Source organism: Arachis hypogaea, chromosome 3, assembly GCF_003086295.3.
Source record: "Arachis hypogaea cultivar Tifrunner chromosome 3, arahy.Tifrunner.gnm2.J5K5, whole genome shotgun sequence".
NCBI classification, from domain to species: Eukaryota; Viridiplantae; Streptophyta; class Magnoliopsida; order Fabales; family Fabaceae; genus Arachis; species Arachis hypogaea.
Genome location: NC_092038.1, coordinates 125,823,406 through 125,844,106, shown reverse-complemented (window position 1 = coordinate 125,844,106; position 20,701 = coordinate 125,823,406). Strand labels below are relative to the sequence as shown.

Below are 20,701 nucleotides of genomic sequence, written 5' to 3'. Positions count from 1 at the left end.
TGTTTTCTTTAATCTTTCACTTATCCTCCCAACATATTTGTTTCAAAAATCATGATCCTTCAATAATATAACTATATGGAAAATATTAAGTGACATTCATGAAAAATTCTAATACATTGAGGGGCTGGCAGAGGGCGAAATCATAACAAGATCTTTAGTATAATCTTCTGTGGGGACTAAGATTATAAAGAATGTGTACAAGGATTCACTTAGCTAACATTAAGAAAACATATAATAATAATAAATCCCTTCTCATTTAACATTTATGGTCTCCATTTATCAGGACAACATTCACTATTTTGAAGCATTTTTCTTTTGCATGCTGATATATGCTAATGCCGTGCACGAAAACATGCAAGTTAAACATTCATACAAATAATTGAAGATACAGTTATTCATTGACTTGAACCAAACATTTTTTTATTTTAAACAGAAATAAACTTACAAGAATGCAACAAAAGGCCTGTTTGTCGAGACCACCCAAAAAAGAACCAATGATCCTTTTTCTAAAGATTTACTTCAAGTAGAAGAAGAACTGTGCTAGAAAGTAGAAACAGATGGGGTTGAACTTTTCAACCTGATGCCAAAAAATGCCTAGCAAGCTGTACAAGCCACTGTAGAAACATGATGGGGTGGAACCGTGGAAGTAACATGATCAACTTGTTGATCATGCAAAAAGTATTTGTTGACAGAAAATCCCCTCGTGCAAAATGAACCACTGGTGGCAATGTAGCATGCTTGAGGTAAATAATGGTTTGGTTAAGGTGGCAGACATTACAGGCTTTGCAAGTTGCAAGCATGAACATAAATGAAGTAACATAAACTGCTATGTGTATATATAGTTGACACTAGACAGTAAATCCTATTATTTATTCTTATACTTTTGAGTGGTGACGGATTCTGCTTGATTTAGACAAATGGAACTTCTTCAAATGATAGATGCAAAAGCTGAGCGCAGGTTTCTCACAAGCTCCTTCACTGTCATGCAAAATCCCTTTTCCATCTGCAAATCAAAAAACATTTTTCCTCATTGAAAGAAAAATTATGTTTGCTACTAAAAAATATGATTATGCATGCATGGAAAATTAGAAATCGAGCCATTCTTTTTTTCCTTGGCACTAACATTATCGAGATATACCATGATCAACTATAACAAATCATTGTTGATGTATCTATTCTAAAAAGTGATAACATAGTTCCATTTTTTGATTTAGTTGTTAGGCTGTTATTTGCATGTAGCTTTCATTCCATAGAATTGGTACTCAAGTTACCTGAGCAATAATAGTTATATCTAAGGCCCAGCTCCCAAATGTCATGGCACTGCTATTGGTAACTTTTAGATGGAGTTTCTCAATTTGATTGATTGATTTTTCTACAACTCCTCTGTTCTTCTCGCAGTGGATTCTTACGAGAACATTTTTATCACAGAATCTTGCTTCAATTTCAGGTAATGCCTCATGGAAGATACCCTCATATTCTAAAGAAGCGTCTTCTGCATCATTGGATAATTGAGATTTTTTCACAAATACTACAGATTCCACAGCTTTTCTCTTGTTCTGTTCTTCCTCAAGAGCCTTCACCTTCTCTTGCAATTGCTTTAAGTATTTGATAGCATCTCCAAGAACAGAAGCTTTGTCTGTCTGTTAGTAGCATGTTCAAAAAGAGATCAATGAATGCATTTATGTGTTAGAGCAACAGCATGGACAAAAGAACACAACCACCACAAAATATATATTCAAACTCATAACATAATTCCACATATTTATGAGCTTCCTGGTAAGCGTTAAATAGAGTTCAACTAGGAAACCAACTACTTTTTGGCCAATATCAGCCAACTTTTTTGAAGTTGCCCTTTTACTCTAAATTCTAAACACCAGATCTTAAACTATTAAACAAATGCTCCAATATATGTTCACAGTTATGAAAGACAGAAACAACAAACAGTCAACTAAGGATCATAGCAAGTCAAATATCTCTTTAACCAAATGTTGTATACCTTCTGTAGTCCAGGAACAAGGGCAGATAGAGCAATGAACCGTTGACTGAGCTTCTCTCGACGCTTCCTTTCGGCTATTATGTGGTCTTGAGGTTGAGAAAGTCTAGAACGTGGCCCTACATGCTTAGTCGCCTGACTAGCTTCGAACACATATTGATTTCCTAATGTTCCTTGAAAGTTCATGTCTTTAGGAGTTGTGTCATTCATTTTAGGACAAACCATCTCATCCTTAGACTTCACCACTTCCAACTGGTTTATATAATTGGGATCCACAAATGAAAGAAGAGTTGAGCAAGAAGCAAATTGTGCCTCGGATGGAGTTTTAGTTGGACACCAGCTATTGTTCTTGAGATGTTTTGTAGGTCTGTCAATGTTAGAAAGTGAAGTTTCCATGGAAGTTTTGGAGTTGAAACTGGGATGAGAGAATGAATGTTGCTGTAAAGTCTCTCCAAAAGCAGCAACAATCGGAAGTAAAGTAGGCTCATAAATAGAGCTCAAATGCCACTGATGAAGATAGGTAGGATCTTCCATTATTTCCTGCAAATTCAGAAGAAATTATGTTCATTATAGTCACATTTCAGGGTCTTCATAACACATTTTATCAACCAATATCAAATTCAAAACCAGAATGACATAGAGTGTATATTACATTTCAATTCTTCATTAGATATTTGCCTTGATTTCCAAATATAGTATAAAATAATACATACTTATTTATGTTCTAAGAATAATGATTTACAGCACAGGAGCTTTATATCTTACCAGATCAGTTAACCCTCTGAGTGAAGAAATATCCATAAGAAAACAACTCCTGCAATCAAAAGATCTCTCAAGAAACTATCCTGGAAGAGAAGATTCAGCTAGAGTTGTTGAGGTTTGGAACTTAAATTTTCAGCAGATGATAGTAAGTTAGTAACATCTGCTAAATACTTAAATGGCCATTAAAGCCTAAAACATTTGAAGAAGGAAAGCCCCTCATACTAAAAACACAACACTCCCATGCACTAGCATTTAAAGCAATTATATTCTTATGCACTTGCAGCTTATATATACTACTAGTGGTGCTTCATAATTTGTATGTTTAATCTTTTTTGAATAAAAAATATATAGTATGTGAGTTAAAAAAAGTAAAAGTTTAGCATGGGAAAGAAAAATTTAGGTTTTTTTTTTTTTTAAATTACCATAGTGAAATTACCATTGTAAAACACAAAAATTGGATTTGAGAACCCCTTTATATATATGTATAGATATAGATAAAGATGTAAATTAATAATGTGAGTTTGGTGAAAAGCTTACTCATCAACAGATGTGGCAGTTTTTAAGGTTGCTGATCCCCGGTCCTCACAAATAACATGGTATACTATGCCACACAATGGTATACTATCACAAACATAGCAGTTGCAGTTTATATACACAGATAATTTAGGGAGGGATTTACATTTACTTAGAAACTTGTGGGGGGTAAGTGCCCCGGTTACAATTTAAAAAGCTTTTTATTACTACATAATAATAATAATAATATTTATTTGCCTCTACTAAATAATTAAATTTGATTCTATTATATTAAATTATTATAAAATTAGTTGAGAATTGAAAAGTATTATTTATTTATTGGCGTTTTTTTATTCAAAAGTTAGTTTTAATTTTGTCCATAACAACGTGTATTAGTTGAAAGAATTTTTTTAATTATAAATATCATAAAGAGTCGACCTTATAATCATATAAAAGATGAATTTTTAAATAATTATTTAATAACATATATAAAAAGAGAGACATTTGATTAGATTGACAATAAAAAAATTATTCAATCTTTTTAAAATATGAAATCTATTTAAAAAATAAAATTTTTATTTATTATTTTATTATTATTTAAATTACTATTTTAATATTTTAATTTGTTAGTTAAATAATTTTAAGATTAATCAGATTTTTAATAACAAAATATAATTGTAAAAGTGATTGCCATATTATGTTTATAGTTTGGCAATCATACTATGCGTATACAAAAAATTAGTTACATATTAAAATATAAAATAAACATTAAAAATAAACTACAAAATATATATATATATTTAATACAAATGCACTATTACTAATTTAATGACTAATTTCTAATATACATATAATATTTTTTATATTTTTTTTTACGGTTAAAATTTTTTAGATTCGTTTAAGCTAATAGAATAAGACAAATATAATAAATGGTTATATTTCTAACACACGTAGTAAAAAAAGAGCTTCTATAAATATGCGACTTCTAAATAAATATGAAAAGACTATGCAATTTGAGTTATAACTCATTTGCCTTAAATTCTAGACTTTTAGACATAGAATTTTGATGCTATATCACAATACTCTTATAATTACTTCAGGCCCTAAATGCCCCTTTGTATAATCTCAAGCTAGAAAAGATATGCTCACGGGTTTTTTATGTGAATAGGGTTGGACAACCAGAGATACCTTAAGTTTGTAAAAATTGTATATGAGTGAAAGAAAATGATATATATCTCATTTTATATTCAGTAGCTCCGTTCAGCTGAAAAATTAATAGCTTCAGTCTTTGTTGTTTTGTAGACTTTTTGAGATGTTATTCACCAACTAGCGATTGAAATTTTGAATTAAGTGTTCGCAAATCAAATGATCATGTTTGAGAATGTGGTCCCTCACGCACCATGTCCAATGCCTCAAGGTACGTACTTATTTTCCCAATTCCCTAAAGCTACGTTCCTAGCTGCTTCCTTCTTAATTGCCTCTCGTTAATTTTCTTGGTCAAAGATTACTTACAATCATAACCAAAGAAAATAAAGAAGCAATTCAAGCTTATTAGCCATGGCCAACCAATTCTCTAGCAAAATAGCACATAACTATGAGATATTGTGGGATGATATTAGTCACCAATATAATTAATCAGTAGTTGGTTGGTTTGAAATTTTTTTCAAACATGAATCCATAATTCATATTAAGCATAAGGTTATTCATACTGTAATAATAATAATTATAAAGCTGAGTTTGCCACATTTAGGTGGAACACAGCAGAGTTAATAGTTTCCATTGACGTGTGGAGTTATAAGTCAATTGCCAAGTGGCATTTGTAGTTAGAAAATCTAGCTAGCAATGGTGTGGCACATTGAACAGCCGTACTAGGAGCCCACACAGTAACAAAATATAATTGCTACGATAAGTTTGAACTCTAATTTGTTAAAAATAAAAAATAAAAGAATATTTAATTCAAAAAATATAAAAACAAATAATTTTTAAATATATATATATATATATATATATATATATATATATATATATATATATATATATGCGTAAGTAACCTAGTGTAAGTCAGTTCTTGAGAGCTAATGTTGAGTTGTTATGATTAACACCGAGCTATAAGTCTCGAGGGTCCGAACTCTTCGTCCAGGGGTAGATTACGTCGTGGAGGGTGTGAACAAAAGGGAAGTGTACCTACAAAAGGCACTTCGATGTTTAAGTTAGTATTGTGTACTCAGTGTGTCTTTCGAAGATAAAATATCATACCTTTATAAGTGGGGTGGAATAAGTCGGTTATGCTTTTGACGGTTACATGTATTGAAAAGCAGTTATTATAGATTGGTAGGTTACAACGTCAAGTCGGACATTTTTATTCTAGGTCATAATCTGTTGAACCGAATTATAACGCATAATGCCAATTTATTCCACATGATGCCGAGTTATGGCTATTGATTTTTGTAACAGCCATATCATAGCCCCCAAGTTTAGCCTGATAATATTTTTTAATGAATGCAGGTTGAGCTTTTGATAAGATATCAGCTCAACTGTTGTGCTCACGAGGTATGTGAAGGATCTCAATTTTTGAAAAGTTGAAAATAATTTTTTTGACGATATTCAAATATTTTGCCAATAGAGGGTCCTTCACTTGAAATAAGTCATTACCTATTGGACGACTAATAAAGAGTCACAGTATACCTTTAAGTCTGAAATTTTTAGTTCAGCTGCGAGCCTTAAGTCTGCAATGAGAGCTTCATATTCTGTTTGATTGTTGCTTGCTTTGAAAGAGAGGTGGAGAGATTGTTCCAGGACTATTCCATTTTCATCATCAAGTAAGACTCCTGCCCCACAGCCTTGGAAGTTGGAGGCTCCATCCACATATAAGGTCCACTGTTTTGGGTTGTTCTCCGAACTTAGCACGGTGAACTTGGCTATGAAATCAGCAATATATTGAGACTTTGGTATCTGATATCGAACTCGGAGAGTTCCACAGACCATTTTACCAGTTAGCCAACTTGCTCTAGTTTTTATAGCACTTGTCTTAAGGGCTGATAAATTCGGATGTGGATTACGTGGCTTTGAAAGTAAGGTCGGAGATGCCGAGCTGAGAAAACTAAAGCCAAAGCTAATTTCTCGATCTTTGAATAGAGAAGCTCGACATTCTGTAGGGATTTACTAATGTAGTAAATCGACTATTGCTGCTTGTTCCTTTCTGTGACAAGAACAAAACTTATTATCCAGTTAGTATCAGATAAATATAAATAAAGTTTTTCTCCCCAAAGGGATTTTTGTAAAATTGGTGGTTTGGAGAGAATATTTTTTATGCTAGTAAAAGTCTCTTCACATGCATTAGTCTAATTAAAGTTGTTTTTCTTTTTTAGGGTTTGGAAAAAACAAAAAGATTTTGATGCTAAACAAGGCAGGAATCTAGATAATGCAGCAAATCTCCTTGTTAGTCGTTGGACTTCTTTGATTGTTTGTGGGCTTGCCATGTCTAATATAGCTCGGCATTTTTTTGGTTTGGCCTCAATTCCTCAGTTAGTGAGCATGAAATCGAGGAATTTACCTCCCTGTACTCTGAAGGCGCATTTCTCTGGGTTAAGCCATATATTGTAATGCCGTATTTGGTTGAAGATCTCCAAGAGGTCGTCGAGGTGGTTGTGACCGAGCTTTGTTTTGGCGACCATATCGTCGACAAAAACTTCAAGGTTCTTACCGATTTGATTAGCGAAGACCTTGTCCATAAGACGTTGGTATGTTACACCTGCATTCTTAAGTCCAAATGGCGTAACTTTATAACAGTACTTTTCATATTCCGTAACAAATGCTGTTTTATTTAGATCGGATGGATGCATTAAAATCTGGTTATAACCAGAATATGCATCCATGAAGCTTAGTGTTTGATAACCTGAAGCATTATCTACTAAACAGTCAATAGAGGGTAAGGGATATGAATCTTTTGGGCATGCTTTGTTAAGATCCGTGAAATCAACACACATGCACTATTTACCGTTATGTTTTTTTACCATGACGAAGTTCGCCAGTCATGTTGTGAAGCGAATTTCTTGTATGAAACCAGCATTGATCAGTTTCTTGGTTTCCTCTAAGGATGCCTGCCTCTTCTCGAGACCGAGTTTATGCTTTTTCTGTGCTATTGGTTGGAATGACAAATCTAATGCCAGTTTGTGTGAAATTACTGATGGGCTAATGCCGGACATGTCAGTGGGAATCCAAGCAAAGAGATCGGCATGTTGTTGTAGGAACTTTTGAAATGAAGCTTTCTCTATCGAGTTAAGCGTGGTTCCTATATAAGTGAATTTGTTAGAATCATTGTTAAGATAAACCCTTTGTAAATTCCCTATTGGGGTTGGTCTTTCAAGAGCCTCGGCCCTCGGGTCAAGATCGGCAAGGGCTGGGAGTTCGGCCAAGTTGCGAATATTGTTAACATGCGCACCCATAGGTCGGTTGGGCTTTTTCAAACTGATGTTATAACATTGGCGAGCTTCACGATTGTCACTATGAATAGTCACAATGAGGTCGTCCTGCACAGAAAACTTAACGCAAAAATGAATTGTAGATACTATAGCGCCGAACCGGTTTAAAAAAGGTCAGCCAAGGATTATATTATATGGACTAAAATAATCGACAATTAAATATTGAACGTCTGATGTTTTTGATAATGGATGCTCACCTAGTGTGGTTTGTAACCACACAGACTCCATTACCGGGACTCTTTCCCCCTGAGAATCCCACTAAATCTCCAGTGGAAGGTTGGATCATGTTGTTGCTTAGCTTTATTTTCTGAAAAGTGGAGTAGAAAAGAACGTCGGCACTGCTCCTTGGATCCAATAATATTTTTCGTACTAAAAGGTCCCCTAGCTGAATTGAAATGAGGACTGGGTCGTCTAGATTCGTGGTACTGGTGTTGAAGTCAGAGTCCTCGAAAGTCAATTGAGGAAAATGGGAGGGTACTTGGTTGTTGTCGAGATTCCCCTCAACCGATAACATGGCTCGGTATGAACAGTTCCTTACCGAGTTTGATATTCCTCCACCTGCAAAACCCCCAGAAATATAATTAATAACTCCTCTTAGTTGATTGGGGTGACTTGAGGTTGTCCGATCTTTGTCACGGGAGTGTTGTCCTACCGATGTATTGTCAGCAGAAAACAGGGTATGCCTTTGTATGTGGCCATTGATATATTTGTTCAAGTGGCCTTGCTGAGCTAGTCGCTTTAGGAGGTCCTTGGCGATGACACACTCGTTAGTGGTGTGGCCGTGCTTCTGATGGAAGGTGCAATATTTGGATTTGTCGACATTTTTTGCATCCTGATAGGTGCCGGCTTTTCGCAAAGGTTTGATCAGCTTGGAGTTGAGAATTTCTTTGATGATATCGTCCCTCTTCGTATTGAACTGAGTGTATGACTCATAACAGGGGGTTAGCTTGAAATTTTTCTTATTGTCCCGAGCTTTATCCTCATCTTTGTATTGGGGTTTGTCAACCTTCCGAGCTTGTCGAAGTTCCTCAATATCCATTTGCCCTTTTGCCTTTTTTTGGAACTCGGCCAGGGTCTTTGGTTTGGCTACTGCAATTGCTTCTAGGAATTTTCCTTGTCGGAGTCCACTTTTGATGGTGACGAGTGGATAATTTATACGCTTTTTGGCATTGTTTTTAGATAGTTTTTAGTAGGATCTAGCTACTTTTAGGGATCTTTTTATTAGTTTTTATGTAAAATTTATATTTCTGGACTTTACTATGAGTTGGTGTATTTTTCTGTGATTTCAGGTATTTCCTGGCTGAAATTGAGAGACCTGAGCAAAACTCTGATAGAAGGCTGACAAAGGACTGCTGATGCTGTTGGATTCTGCCCTCCCTGTACTCGAAATAGATTTTCTAGGGCTACAGAACTCCAAATGGCACGCTCTCAACGACGTTGAAAAGTAGACATCCAGAGCTTTCCAGCAATATATAATAGTCAATACTTTATTCGAGACTAGACGACACAAACCGGCGTTCAATGCCAGTTCCATGCTGCATTCTGGAGTCAGACACCAGAAATACGTCACGAACTAGAGTTAAGCGCCAAAAACACGTTACAACTTGGCGTTTAACTCCAGAAGAAGCCTCTGCACGTGTAAAGCTCAAGCTCAGCCCAAGCACACACCAAGTGGGCCCCGGAAGTGGATTTCTGCATCAATTACTTATTTCTGTAAACCCTAGTAGCTAGTTTAGTATAAATAGAACTTTTTACTATTGTACTAGGTATCTCTGATTGTCTAGTCTTTTGACAATATAGTCTCTTGATCATTCGGTCTTTTGATCATTCAGGGGGCTGGCCATTCGGCCATGCCTGGACCACCATCACTTATGTACTTTCAACGGTGGAGTTTCTACACACCATAGATTAAGGGTGTGGAGCTCTGCTGTACCTCGAGTTTTAATGCAATTACTACTATCTTTTATTCAATTCAAGCTTATTCCTATTCTAAGATATTACTTGTACTTCAACCTGATGGATGTGATGATCCGTGACACTCATCATCATCTGTCCCTATGAACACGTGCCTGACAACCACTTCCGTTCTACAAGCGAAAGTTTGAGTGAATATCTCTTGGGTTCCTTAACCAGAATCTTCGTGGTATAAGCTAGAATGATTGGCGACCATTCTTGAGAATCCGGAAAGTCTAAACCTTGTCTGTGGTATTCCAAGTAGGATTCATGGATTGAATGACCGTGACGAGCTTCAAACTCGCGATTGTTGGGCGTGATGACAAACGCAAAAGGATCAATGGATTCTATTCCGACATGATCGAGAACCGACAGATGATTAGCCGTGCTGTGACAAGAGCATTTGGACCTTTTTCACTGAGAGGATGGGAAGTAGCCATTAACAACGATGATGCCCTACATACAGCTTACCCTGGAAAGGAGTAAAAAGGATTGAAAGTAAGAAGGCAGTATGTTGTAGAGATTCAATAGGGACAAGCATCTCCATACACTTATCTGAAATTCTCACCATTGATTTACATAAGTATTTCTGTACTTATTTTATGTTTTATTTATTATTAATTTTGAAAACCATTATAATTATTTGAATCCACTTAACTGAGATTTACAAGATGACCATAGCTTGCTTCATACCAACAATCTCCGTGGTATCGACCCTTACTCACGTAAGGTTTATTACTTGGACAACCCAGTGCACTTGCTGGTTAGTTGTGCGGAGTTGTGAAGAAAGTGCTGAGTTAGTAGATGCGCATACCAAGTTGAATGCCATTATTAGAAATCACAATTTCGTGCACCAAGTTTTTGGCGCCGTTGCCGAGGATTGTTCGAGTTGGGACAACTGACAGTTCATCTTGTTGCTCAGATTAGGTAATTTTCTTTTCAAAAAGTTTTCAAAAATCTTTCAAAATTTTTTCTTTGTTTTCGTTTTTCTCAAGATTAATTTCGAAAAAAATCCAAAAAAATTAGAAAATCATAAAATCAAAAATATTTTGTGTTTCTTCTTTGAGTCTTGAGTCAATTTTTAAGTTTGGTGTCAATTGCATGTTTTGAAAATTTTTGCATTTTTTTGAAAATTCATGCATGTGTTCTTCATGATCTTCAAGTTGTTCTTGGTAAGTCTTCTTGTTTGATCTTTATGTTTTCTTGTTTTGTGTCTTTTGTTGTTTTTCATATGCATTTTTGCATTCATAGTGTCTAGGCATTAAAAATTTCTAAGTTTGGTGTCTTGCATGTTTTTTTTTCTTGAAAATTTTTCAAAAATAAATCTTGATGTTCATCTTGATCTTCAAAGTGTTCTTGGTGTTCATCTTGACATTCATAGTATTCTTGCATGCATCATTGGTTTATTTTGATCAAAAAATTTTCATGTTTTGGGTCATTTTTATGTTTTTCTCTTTCATCATTAAAAATTCAAAATAAAAAAAATATTTTCCTTATTATTCTCAAAATTTCGAAAATTTGAGTTGACTTAGTCAAAAAATTTTAAAAACTTAGCTATTTCTTATAAGTCAAGTCAAATTTTCAATTTTAAAAATCTTATCTTTTCAAAACTTTTTCAAAAATCAAATCTTTTTCATTTTTCTTACTATTTTTCGAAAATCTTTAATTTGAATTTTAAAATCTTTTTCTTATCTTTAATTCATGATTTTCAAAGGCTTTACTAACAATTAATGTGATTGATTCAAAAATTTGAAGTTTGTTACTTTCTTGTTAAGAAATGTTCAATCTTTAAATTCTAGAATCATATCTTTTAGTTTTTTGTTAGTCAAGTAATAAATTTTAATTTTAAAAATCAAATCTTTTTCAAAATATCTTTTCAATCATATCTTTTTAAAACATGTCTTTTTCAAAAATCAATTTCAAAATCTTTTCTAACTTCTTATCTTTTTAAATCTTTTTCAACTAACTAATTGACTTTTTGTTTGTTTCTTATCTTTTTCAAAACCACCTAACTACTTTTCTCTCTCTAATTTTCGAAAATCACTAACCCTTTTTCAAAAATAATTTTCAAAATTCTCTCCCTCTCATCTTCTTCTATTTATTTATTTATCTACTAAACACTTGTCCTCCACTCAAGAATTCAAACCCACTATCTTCCCCCTTGTGTTTGGATTCTTAACTCTTTTCCTTATTCTATCCCTTTCTTCTTCTACTAACATAAATGAATCTCTATACTGTGACATAGAGAATTCCTCTTCTTTTTATGTTCTCTACTCTTTCATATGAGCAGGAACAAGGAAAAAGGCATTCTTATTGAAGCTGATCCTGAACCTGAAAGGACTCTGAAGAGAAAACTGAGAGAAGCTAAAATACAATAATCTAGAGATAACCTTACTGAAATTTTCGAACAAGAAAAGGATATGGCAGCCGAACCCAACAACAATAATGCAAGGAGGATGCTTGGTGATTATACTACACCTACTTCCAAGTTTGATGGAAGAAGCATCTCAATCCCTACCATTGGAGCAAACAATTTTGAGCTGAAGTCTACAGGCTCATGCTTTTCCCTTTTGCTGTAAGAGACAGAGCTAGAACATGGTTGGATTCACAGCCTAAAGATAGCCTGGACTCTTGGGATAAGCTGGTCATGGCCTTCTTGGATAAGTTCTTTCCTCCTTAAAAGCTGAGCAAGCTTAGAATGGATGTTCAGACCTTCAAACAGAAAGATGGTGAATCCCTCTATGAAGCTTGGGAAAGATACAAACAGATGACCAAAATGTGTCCTTCTGACATGCTTTCAGAGTGGACCATTTTGGATATATTCTATTATGGTCTATCTGAGTTTTCTAAGATGTCACTGGACCATTCTGCAGGTGGATCCATTCACCTAAAGAAAATGCCTGCAGAAACTCAAGAACTCATTGACATGGTTGCAAATAACCAGTTCATGTACACTTTTGAGAGGAATTCTGTGAATAATGGGACGCCTCAGAGGAAGGGAGCTCTTGAAATTGATGCTCTGAATGCCATATTGGCTCAGAACAAAATGTTGACTCAGCAAGTCAATATGATTTCTCAAAGTCTGAATGGATGGCAAAATGCATCCAACAGTACTAAAGAGGCATCTTCTGAAGAAGAAGCTTATGATCCTGAGAACCCTGCAATGGCAGAGGTAAATTACATGGGTGAATCTTATGGAAACACCTATAATTCTTCATGGAGAAATCATCCGAATTTCTCATGGAAGGATCAACAAAAGCTTCAACAAGGCTTTAATAATGGTGGAAGAAATAGGCTCAGCAATAGCAAGCCTTTTCCATCATCTTCTCAGAAACAGACAGAGACTTCTGAGCAGAGCACCTCTAGCTTAGCAAATATAGTCTCTGATCTGTCTAAGGCCACTTTAAGTTTCATGAGTGAAACAAGGTCCTCCATCAGAAATTTGGAGGCACAAGTGGGCCAGCTGAGTAAGAAAGTCACTGAAACTCCTCCTAGTACTCTCCCAATCAATACTGAAGAGAATCCAAAAAGATAGTGCAAGGTCATTGACATAATCAACATGCCCGAACCTAGAGAGGAAGGAGAGGACATGAATCTCAATGAGGAAGACCTCATGGGACATCTCTCAAGCAAGAAGGAGTTCCCTACTGAGGACCTAAAGGAATATGAGACTCATATAGAGACCATAGAGATTCCATTAAACCTCTTTCTACCTTTCATGAGCTCTGAAAATTATTCTTCCTTTGAAGAGGATGAAGATGTAACTGGAGAGCAAGTTGCTCAATATCTAGGAGCAAGTTATTTGGTAATGAGACTTGGGAAGGTGAACCTCCCTTGCTCATTAGTGAACTAGATACGTGGGTTCAGCAAACTTTACCTCAAAAGAAATAAGATCCTTGTAAATTCTTAATACCCTGTACCATGGGCACCATGACCTTTGAGAAGGCTCTGTGTGACCTGAGGTCAGGTATAAGTCTTATGCCACTCTCTGTAATGGAGAAGTTGGGGATCTTTGAGGTACAGGCTGCCACATTCTCATTAGAGATGACAGATAGATCACAAAGACAAGCTTATGGATTAGTAGAGGACGTGTTAGTAAAGGTTAAAGACCTTTACATTCCTACTGATTTCATAATCTTAGAGACTAGGAAGAATGAGGATGAATGCATCATCCTTTAAAGACCCTTCCTAGCCACAGCAGGAGCTGTGATTGATGTTGACAGAGGAGAGCTAATCATTCAATTAAATGGGGACTACCTTGTGTTTAAGGCTCAAGGATCTTCTTCTGCAACCATGGAGAGGAAGCATGAAAAGCTTCTCTCAATATAGAGTCAAATAAAGCCCCCACAATCAAACTCTAAGTTTGGTGTTGGGAGGCCATAACCAAACTCTAAGTTTGGTGTTGAATCCCCACATTCAAACTCTAAGTTTGGTGTTGGGAGTCTACAATATTGACCTGATCACCTGTGAGGCTCCATGAGAGCCCACTGTCATGCTATTGACATTAAAGAAGTGCTTATTGGGAGGCAACCCAATTTTTATTTATCTAATTTTATTTTTTATTTTATTGTTCTTTTGTGTTTTATTAGGTTCATGATCATGTGGAGTCACAAAATAAATACTAAAATTAATAAAAGAGAATAAAAAATAGCAGAAGAAACAGCACACCCTAGAGGAAGGGCTTACTGGCGTTTAAACGCCAGTAAGGAGCATCTGACTGGCGTTCAACACCAGAACAGAGCATGGATCTGGCGTTGAATGCCAGAAACAAGCAACAGTCTGGCGTTTAAACGCCAGAAATACACCCTGAAGAGAGCTGGCGTTGAACGCCAGAAACAAGCATGGAACTGGCGTTCAACGCCAGAAACATGCTGCAGATGGGCGTTGAACGCCCAAAACAAGCATAGAGCTGGCGTTTAACACCAGAAACAAGCATCAATCTGGCGTTAAATGCCAGGATTGCATGCAGAGGCATTTTACACGCCTAATTGGTGCAAGGGTGATAAACCCTTGACACCTCAGGATCTGTGGACCCTACAGGATCACCTCAGGATCTGTGGACCCCACAGGATTCCTACCTACCTCAACTCACCCTCTATCTCTTTTTCACACAATCCAATAAACACTCTTCCCCAAAACCCTTCACTAATCACCTCAAACTCTCTTCCCAATTACCTCTTCACCACTCACATCCATCTGCTTTTCCCCATAAACCCCACCTACCTTCAAATTTAAAATCCATTTTCCCACCCAAACCCACCTAAAGTGGCCGAACCTTATCCCTTCTCCCTTCACTATATAAACCCCTCTATCCTTCTTCATTTTTACACACCACAACCATCTCTTCTTCACCTTGGCTGAAATCACTCACATCTCCTTTTCCTCCATATTTTCTTCTTCTTCTTCTTCTTTTCTTTCTTCTTCTTTTGCTCGAGGGCGAGCAATATTCTAAGTTTGGTGTGGTAAAAGCATAGCTTTTTTTTTTCATAACCACTTATAGCACCTAAGACCGGAGAAACCTCTAGAAAAGGGAAAGGGAAGACAAAAGCTTCCACCTCTGAGTCACGAGAGATGGATAGATTCATCTCTAAAGCCCATCAAGACCACTTCTATGAAGTTGTGGCCAAGAAGAAGGTGATCCCTGAGGTCCCTTTCAACCTCAAGAAAAATGAGTATCCGGAGATCCGACATGAGATTCAAAGAAGAGGTTGAGAAGTTCTTACCAACTCTATTCAACAAGTCAGAATCTTAATGGTTCAAGAGTTCTATGCCAATGCATGGATCACTAGGAACCATGATTAAAGTATGAACCCGAATCCAAAGAATTATCTTACAATGATTCGGGGGAAATACTTAAATTTCAGTCCGAAAAATGTGAGGTTGGCATTCAACTTGCCTATAATGCAAGAAGATGCATGCCCCTACACTAGAAGGGTCAAATTTGATCAAAGGTTGGACCAAGTCCTTATGGACATATGTGTGGAAGGAGCTCAATGGAAAAGAGACTCAAAAGGCAAGCCGGTTCAACTGAGAAGACTGGACCTTAAGCCTGTGGCTAGAGGATGGTTGGAGTTCATCCAACGCTCCATCATCCCCACTAGCAACCGATCTGAAGTTACTGTGGATCGGGCCATCATGATCCATAGCATCATGATTGGAGAGGAAGTAGAAGTTCATGAAGTCATCTCTCTTGAATTCTATAAAATAGCCGAAAAGTCTTCCACCATGGCAAGGCTAGCTTTTTCTCATCTTATTTGCCATCTATGCTACTCAGCTGGAGTTATCATAGAAGGAGACATCCTCATTGAAGAGGATAAACCCATCACTAAGAAAAGGATAGAGCAAACAAGAGAGCCTATTCACGGATCTCAAGAGACACATGAGGAGGCTCATCATCAAGAAATCCCTGAGATGCCTCAAGGGATGCATTTTCTTTCAAATAACTATTGGGAACAACTCAACACTTCTCTAGAAAACTTGAGTTATAACATAGACCAACTAAGGGTGGAACATCAAGAGCACTCCATCATTCTCCATGAGATTAGAGAAGATCAAAGAGCAATGAGGGAGGAGCAACAAAGGCAAGAAAGAGACATAGAAGAGCTCAAGGACATCATTGGTCCTTCAAGAAGAAGACGCCACCATCACTAAGGTGGACTCATTCCTTGTTCTTATTTATCTGTTTTTCGGTTTTTCTGCTTAATGTTTATCTATGTTTGTGTCTTTCCTACATGATCATTAGTATTTAGTAACTATGTCTTAAGGCTATGAATAATTCCATAAATCCTTTACCTCTCTTAAATTAAAAATGTTTCTAATTCAAAAGAACAAGAAGTACATGAATTTCGAATTTATCCTTGAATTTAGTTTAATTATATTAATGTGGTGACAATACTTTTTGTTTTCTGAATGAATGCTTGAACATTGTATATTTTTTATCTTGTTGTTTATGAATGTTAAAATTGTTGGCTCTTGAAAGAATAATAAATAAGAGAAATGTTATTGATGATCTAAAAAATTATAAAATTGATTCTTGAAGCAAGAGAAAGCAGTGAAGAACAAAGCTTGCAAAAAAAAGGGTGGCAAAAAAAATAAATATAGAAAGAAAAAGAAAAAGCAAGAAGAAAAAGCCAATAGCCCTTAAAACCAAAAGGCAAGGGTAAAAAGGATCCAAGGCTTTGAGCATCAATGGATAGGAGGGCCCAAGGAAGTAATTCCAGGCCTAAGTGGCTAAATCAAGCTGTCCCTAACCATGTGCTTGTGGCATGCAGGTCCAAGTGAAAAGCTTGAGACTGAGTGGTTAAAGTCGTGATCCAAAGCAAAAAGAGTGTGCTTAAGAGCTCTGGACACCTCTAATTGGGGACTTTAGCAAAGCTAAGTCACAATCTGAAAAGGTTCACCCAGTCATGTGTCTGTGACATTTATGTATCCGATGGTAATACTGGAAAACAAAGTGCTTAGAGCCACGGCCAAGACTCATAAAAGTAGCTGTGTTCAAGAATCAACATACTTAACTAGGAGAATCAATTAACACTATCTGAACTCTGAGTTCCTATAGAAGCCAATCATTCTGAACTTCAAAGAAAAAAGTGAGATGCCAAAACTGTTCAGAAGCAAAAAGTTACAAGTCCCGCTCATTTAATTAGAACTAATCTTCATTGATATTTTGAGATTTATAGTATATTCTCTTCTTTTTATCCTAATTGATTTTCAGTTGCTTGGGGACAAGCAACAATTTAAGTTTGGTGTTGTGATGAGCGGATAATTTATACGCTTTTTGGCATTATTTTTAGATAGTTTTTAGTATGATCTAGCTACTTTTAGGGATGTTTTTATTAGTTTTTATGTAAAATTTATATTTCTGGACTTTACTATGAGTTGGTATATTTTTCTGTGATTTCAGGTATTTTCTGGCTGAAATTGAGGGACCTGAGCAAAACTTTGATAGAAGGCTGACAAAGGACTGCTGATGCTGTTGGATTCTGACCTCCCTGCACTCGAAATATATTTTCTGGTGCTACAGAACTCCAAATGGCGCGCTCTCAACGACGTTGAAAAGTAGACATCCAGAGCTTTCCAGCAATATATAATAGTTCATACTTTATTCGAGATTAAATGACGCAAACTGGCGTTCAACGCCAGTTCCATGCTGCATTCTAGAGTCAGATGCCAGAAATACGTCACAAACCAGAGTTAAATGCCAAAAACACGTTACAACTTGGCGTTTAACTCCAGAAGAAGCCTCTGCACGTGTAAAGCTCAAGATCAGCCCAAGCACACACCAAGTGGGCCCTGGAAGTGGATTTCTGCATCAATTACTTATTTCTGTAAACCCTAGTAGCTAGTTTAGTATAAATAGAACTTTTTACTATTGTACTAGGTATCTCTGATTGTCTAGTCTTTTGACAATATAGTCTCTTGACCATTCGGTCTTTTGATCATTCAGGGAGGCTGGCCATTTGGCCATGCCTGGACCACCATTACTTATGTATTTTCAACGGTGGAGTTTCTACACACCATAGATTAAGGGTGTGGAGCTCTGCTGTACCTCGAGTTTTAATGCAATTACTATTATCTTTTATTCAATTCAAGCTTATTCCTATTCTAAGATATTACTCGTACTTCAACTTGATGGATGTGATGATCCGTGACACTCATCATCATCCGTCCATATGAACGCGTGCCTGACAACTACTTCCGTTCTACAAGCGAAAGCTAGAGTGAATATCTCTTGAGTTCCTTAACCAGAATCTTCGTGGTATAAGCTAGAATTATTGGCGGCCATTCTTGAGAATCCGGAAAGTCTAAACCTTGTCTGTGGTATTCCAAGTAGGATTCAGGGATTGAATGACCGTGACGAGCTTCAAACTCGCGATTGTTGGGCGTGATGACAAACGCAAAAGGATCAATGGATTCTATTCCGACATGATCGAGAACCAACAGATGATTAGCCGTACTGTGACAAGAGCATTTGGACCTTTTTCACTGAGAGGATGGGAAGTAGCCATTGACAATGGTGATGCCCTACATACAGCTTGCATGGAAAGGAGTGAAAAGGATTGAAAGTAAGAAGGCAGTATGTTGCAGAGATTCAATAGGGACAAACATCTCCATACACTTATCTGAAATTCTCACCAATGATTTACATAAGTATTTATGTCCTTATTTTATGTTTTATTTATTATTAATTTCAAAAACCATTATAATCATTTGAATCCACTTAACTGAGATTTACAAGATGACCATAGCTTGCTTCATACCAACAATCTCCGTGGGATCGACCCTTACTCACGTAAGGTTTATTACTTGGACGACCCAGTGCTCTTGCTGGTTAGTTGTGCGGAATTGTGAAGAAAGTGCTGAGTTATTAGATGCGCATACCAAGTTAAATGCCATTGTTAGAAATCACAATTTCGTGCACCAGATGGCTTGCAAATGCACCTCGGGATGGAGATCTAGTATGCTCATGGCAACTTTTGTAAAGCGAGTCTTGTAGTCCTTTAAGCTTTTGTTCTGGTCTTGTTTGATTGTATTCAGGTAGTCCGAGTCATGTAAATAGATTGTAGATCCTGCAAAATGTTCCTCGAAAAACTTTGCTAGTTCTCAAAGATGAGAGATAGAATCTGCAGGCAAAGAACAAAACCAATCAAATGCAGGGCCGTCTAAATAAGAAGGAAAACAACGACACAAAATGGAATCGGAAGCACCATTTACAATCATTATATATTTGAATTTTTTGAGGTATTTCTTCAAATCTCCTAGCCCATTGTAGGGGGTCAAGGTAGGTGGCAAGGTGAACTTTATGGGTAGCTCGAAATTCATTTCTTCGGCTGTGAAAGGTCCCGCGGAGTTATCGGGCTCGGTGTTCTTATTTTCTGGCTGGCCATCCTCATTCTGCGAAGGCCGAGCTCCTTCATTCCGCGGAGGCTGAGCGTCTTCGACTCAGATAGTTTCAGAAACGTGTGTAGGGTCAGATTGGTGTTCTTCATCCTCTGGTTGTTCGCAGCGATCATTATTGTTTTCAATCCGAGCGTTTGCTAATTTGGCAATTTGATTTGCCATTCTTTGATTTTCTTCTGTCATGCGTTGGTTTGCCTCCACCATACGTTGGTTGGCTTGTTGTAACTCAATCACCATCCGAAGAAGTTCAGATGGCATAGGTGGAGGCGCGTCAGCCATGGATGCTCGTGGCAATACAGAGGCCGATAAATAAGAAGAGACTTTATTTTCTCGGCCCCACGGTGGACGCCAATTGTTCTTGCATGAGTAACCTGGGTGTAAGTCGGTTCTTGAGAGTCGATGCCAAGTTGTTGTGATCAACACCGAGCTATAGGTCTCGAGGGTCTGAGTTGTTCGTCCTGGGGTAGATCATGCCGTGGAGGGTGTGAACAAAAGGGGAGTGTACCTGCAAAAGGCATTCCAATGATTAAGTTAGTATTATGTACTCAGTATGTCTTTTAAGGATAAAATATCATACCTTTATAGGTGGTGTGGAACAAGTCGATTATGCTTCTAACGATTACCTGTATTGGAAAGCAGTTATTATAGATTGGTAGGTTACAACATCAGGTTGGACGTTTTTATTCTAAGTCATAATCCTTTAAACTGAATTATAACGTATAATGCCGATTTATTCCACATAATGTCGAGTTATAGCTATTAATTTGTAATAGCCATATCAATATATATTTTAAACAGTAAGATCGATAAATTGGACATTAAAATAAAAGATACTAGTAGTTTATTCTACAATTTGATCTTTTATAAGATCATACGAAATGATTCAACTATTGTCGTAAGGCTTCCTTAAAGGAAATGAAAAGGTTATACTTTTTTTTAAGTTTTGCTAAGAACAGTTGCATGTGTTAAGCAATTAATGGACAAATACTACTATAATATAAAGAGAAACATCCCTATTTCATAATCTACTATTTAATACCTCAATTTTATGAGTTATTACTGCCTCCAATAACATATTTTTAATGCAATTAATTATCAC

At 36.5% G+C, this 20,701-nt stretch overlaps 1 protein-coding gene and 1 non-coding gene across 2 annotated transcripts; both read right to left on the bottom strand.

Annotated features, from left to right (window-relative positions):
- Positions 1-793: 793 nt before the first annotated feature.
- Positions 794-3,380, bottom strand: LOC112791340 (transcription factor bHLH25). The gene is made up of 5 exons (XM_072233464.1): positions 3,293-3,380; positions 2,759-2,807; positions 1,997-2,533; positions 1,272-1,640; positions 794-1,003 (listed from the first exon to the last, which is right to left on the bottom strand). The coding sequence occupies exons 2-5, from the start codon at positions 2,792-2,794 to the stop codon at positions 929-931; spliced, it is 1,017 nt and encodes a 338-aa protein (XP_072089565.1). The 5' UTR covers positions 2,795-2,807; positions 3,293-3,380; the 3' UTR covers positions 794-928.
- A 9,011-nt stretch (positions 3,381-12,391) lies between these two features.
- On the bottom strand, positions 12,392-12,499 carry LOC112793756 (small nucleolar RNA R71). Its single transcript, XR_003198453.1, has one exon. It is a non-coding gene; the product is annotated as a small nucleolar RNA R71 (small nucleolar RNA).
- Between the last annotated feature and the right edge of the window lie 8,202 nt (positions 12,500-20,701).